Source organism: Diadema antillarum, unplaced genomic scaffold (assembly GCF_040938485.1).
Source record: "Diadema antillarum isolate AM-2024a unplaced genomic scaffold, OU_Dant_1.0 scf00000099, whole genome shotgun sequence".
Classification (NCBI taxonomy): domain Eukaryota; kingdom Metazoa; phylum Echinodermata; class Echinoidea; order Diadematoida; family Diadematidae; genus Diadema; species Diadema antillarum.
In genome coordinates this window covers 1,179,517-1,181,760 of record NW_027270988.1, presented here as the reverse complement: position 1 = coordinate 1,181,760, position 2,244 = coordinate 1,179,517, and the positions used below count along the sequence as shown (strand labels likewise).

Here is a 2,244-nt window from a genome sequence, read left to right as displayed (position 1 = left end):
GTTAAGAAACCTACTGCAAATTTCGTATAATCAGTCCAGTAGAATAAAATTTGGGTTTATTTCCTTCTGGAACGACCACATTGTATGGGCTTAACAATATAGGCCTAGATCGTGTATGCATATTAATGTCTATTGCCGTCATTGCATAAATCTCTCTGTCCCTGAGTATAATTTCACCAGATATTGCATACGATATTTGGTCTGTGAGAGTTGACTAAAACTTTCTCTCTTCATAAACAAGTTAGTACGATTTCCTCCCGGTCAAAATCTAGTTTGACCAACTCATCATCCATCGCTGCATGTATGACACTTTCATCAAACTGTGGAAAGTAACGTCTGAACACGCCAATAATTTCATCACGCGACTTGAGGTAAGTTTTCTTTATGCATCCATTCTCTTGCTCTTCCAAGAGCGTGGCATTGAATATCGAGACAAATCGTCCCTTGGGGTAAGTTACACATCGTATTTTTCTCAGTAGTATCATATCATCTTGAACTTGGGTATGAAGTATCTCCATTATTTCATCAAAATAAGACACTTCAACCGGCATGTTGTAATGGATGGAGGCGTAAGTGTACCATCCGTCTTTTAGGGTCGCCTTGAAGTAATTAGCTCCCACTGGGTCACTTTCCGCATTGTGCAGGCGTAAGATGTGGTCACCTTGTCGGACAAATTTGTAGCGCAAGAAGGACTTGTGGTACTCGGGAGATTCCCTATCAAAATCCAGTGGGATCAGCTGGAATGTCGGCCAACCTCCGGCACCTACGTCTGCCATGTGCTGACTGCCTGCCCCCGATAAGCTGAAGATAATGATGGCCACATGGTCGCTGCTTGCACGGATGACGTCAGCGGGGACAAGGGTTACCTGGTAACCAAGAGCCTTGATCACCATGTAGCAGCCGATATTGTTGTGGTAGCAAGTGCCTCCAAGCTTCGCCATTATGTCATTCTTGATCTCAGGCAATGTGGGAAGATGTCTGTCCTTCTTGGGCGTAGCAATACTGACGACCGTCTGGTATGGTATATTTTCTTGCCAGGAATACAAGACTTCATTCAAGAAAGCGACTGGATCGGAGGCCATCTTGTCTTTACATGACGTCACTCCCAACACTTCTTGAATGAACAGAAATGCTTCCTCTGACGTCATCACTGCATCTGATGCTGGTTCAGCTGTAGTCATAGCAACATCGATCTTGGCCTTTATACACTTTGGAGGTCTGAATAAAACAAGAACAAACATTTTATTTTGAATAAATGCAAAATAAAATAAGTGCCTGTTTTGATGTACTTTTTAACAATTCCTTTGATTATGATACTATCATTTGCAATCATGTTCTTATTGCTATCCCTGCTGCCCCACCATACCTGTATCATTCATCAGACCTGACCAGAGGCCACCACATCCAACTCCGGCAACATCACTGCAGAATCCTCTCTTATCAACACAGTTTCTTCCCAACGTGTTGTTTGCATCTGGAACGGCCTTCCCACAGCTGTGGTTTCAGCTTCGTCTCTCGAGACCTTTTGGAGCAGTTTGAAACCACTTACACTCTGATAACTCTCATACTAAGGAGGTACAATTACTTGCACCATTAAGTTTATCTTCTTGCACCAGATGTGATGTTTGCTCTTGTAGTCACACCTATAGCACCCAGTACGACAATACTCTTTGAGAGTGATGTACTTATCGGTCGGAAGAAGAAGATCTTCTTCTGATGTCCCCCCCCCCCCCCCACTCATATACCTCACCACATGTCAATGTGTGTGGGACAGCAAGAGCGCACATCCGTGTGTAAAAGCTGACAAGATTAGCATAGTGTAGAGATAGTGTTACATCCTAGTATTCCTACAGTATGCAAAAAATTAGTGTGTGTGTGTGTGGGAAGTGGGTGGGGGGGGGGGGGGGGGGGGGACATAAGGAAGTCTTTTGCTAACTGCGACCAGTGAGAACATGAAACACGTTTGAGTTTGAACACTTCATGTTCGGGGCTGGTCGCAGTTCTACCTGGTTATCCTTAAGAAGTCATGAGTAAAATGTACCTATTGAGCATATTGTGCATATTGAGTGAAAACAACTTCAGCTCTGAAAACTTTGATGGTTGCTAACATGCATGCTATGCCTACGGTCCCTGGCCCTATCCCCTCCTGATCGCCCTCGGTCCCCATGGAGTTTTGCCTCCTGCTTTTTTTTCTTTCTTTTTTTATTATTAATGGCCAATGCCCATGGCAATACGAATAATTTT

General features: G+C 43.8%; 1 protein-coding gene across 1 annotated transcript; it reads right to left on the bottom strand.

The window, feature by feature from the left end:
- Nucleotides 1-230: 230 nt before the first annotated feature.
- LOC139718768 (uncharacterized) lies at nucleotides 231-1,181 on the bottom strand. The gene has a single exon (XM_071630232.1). It carries the CDS (start codon nucleotides 1,179-1,181, stop codon nucleotides 231-233), a length of 951 nt encoding a protein of 316 aa, XP_071486333.1.
- Nucleotides 1,182-2,244: the final 1,063 nt, after the last annotated feature.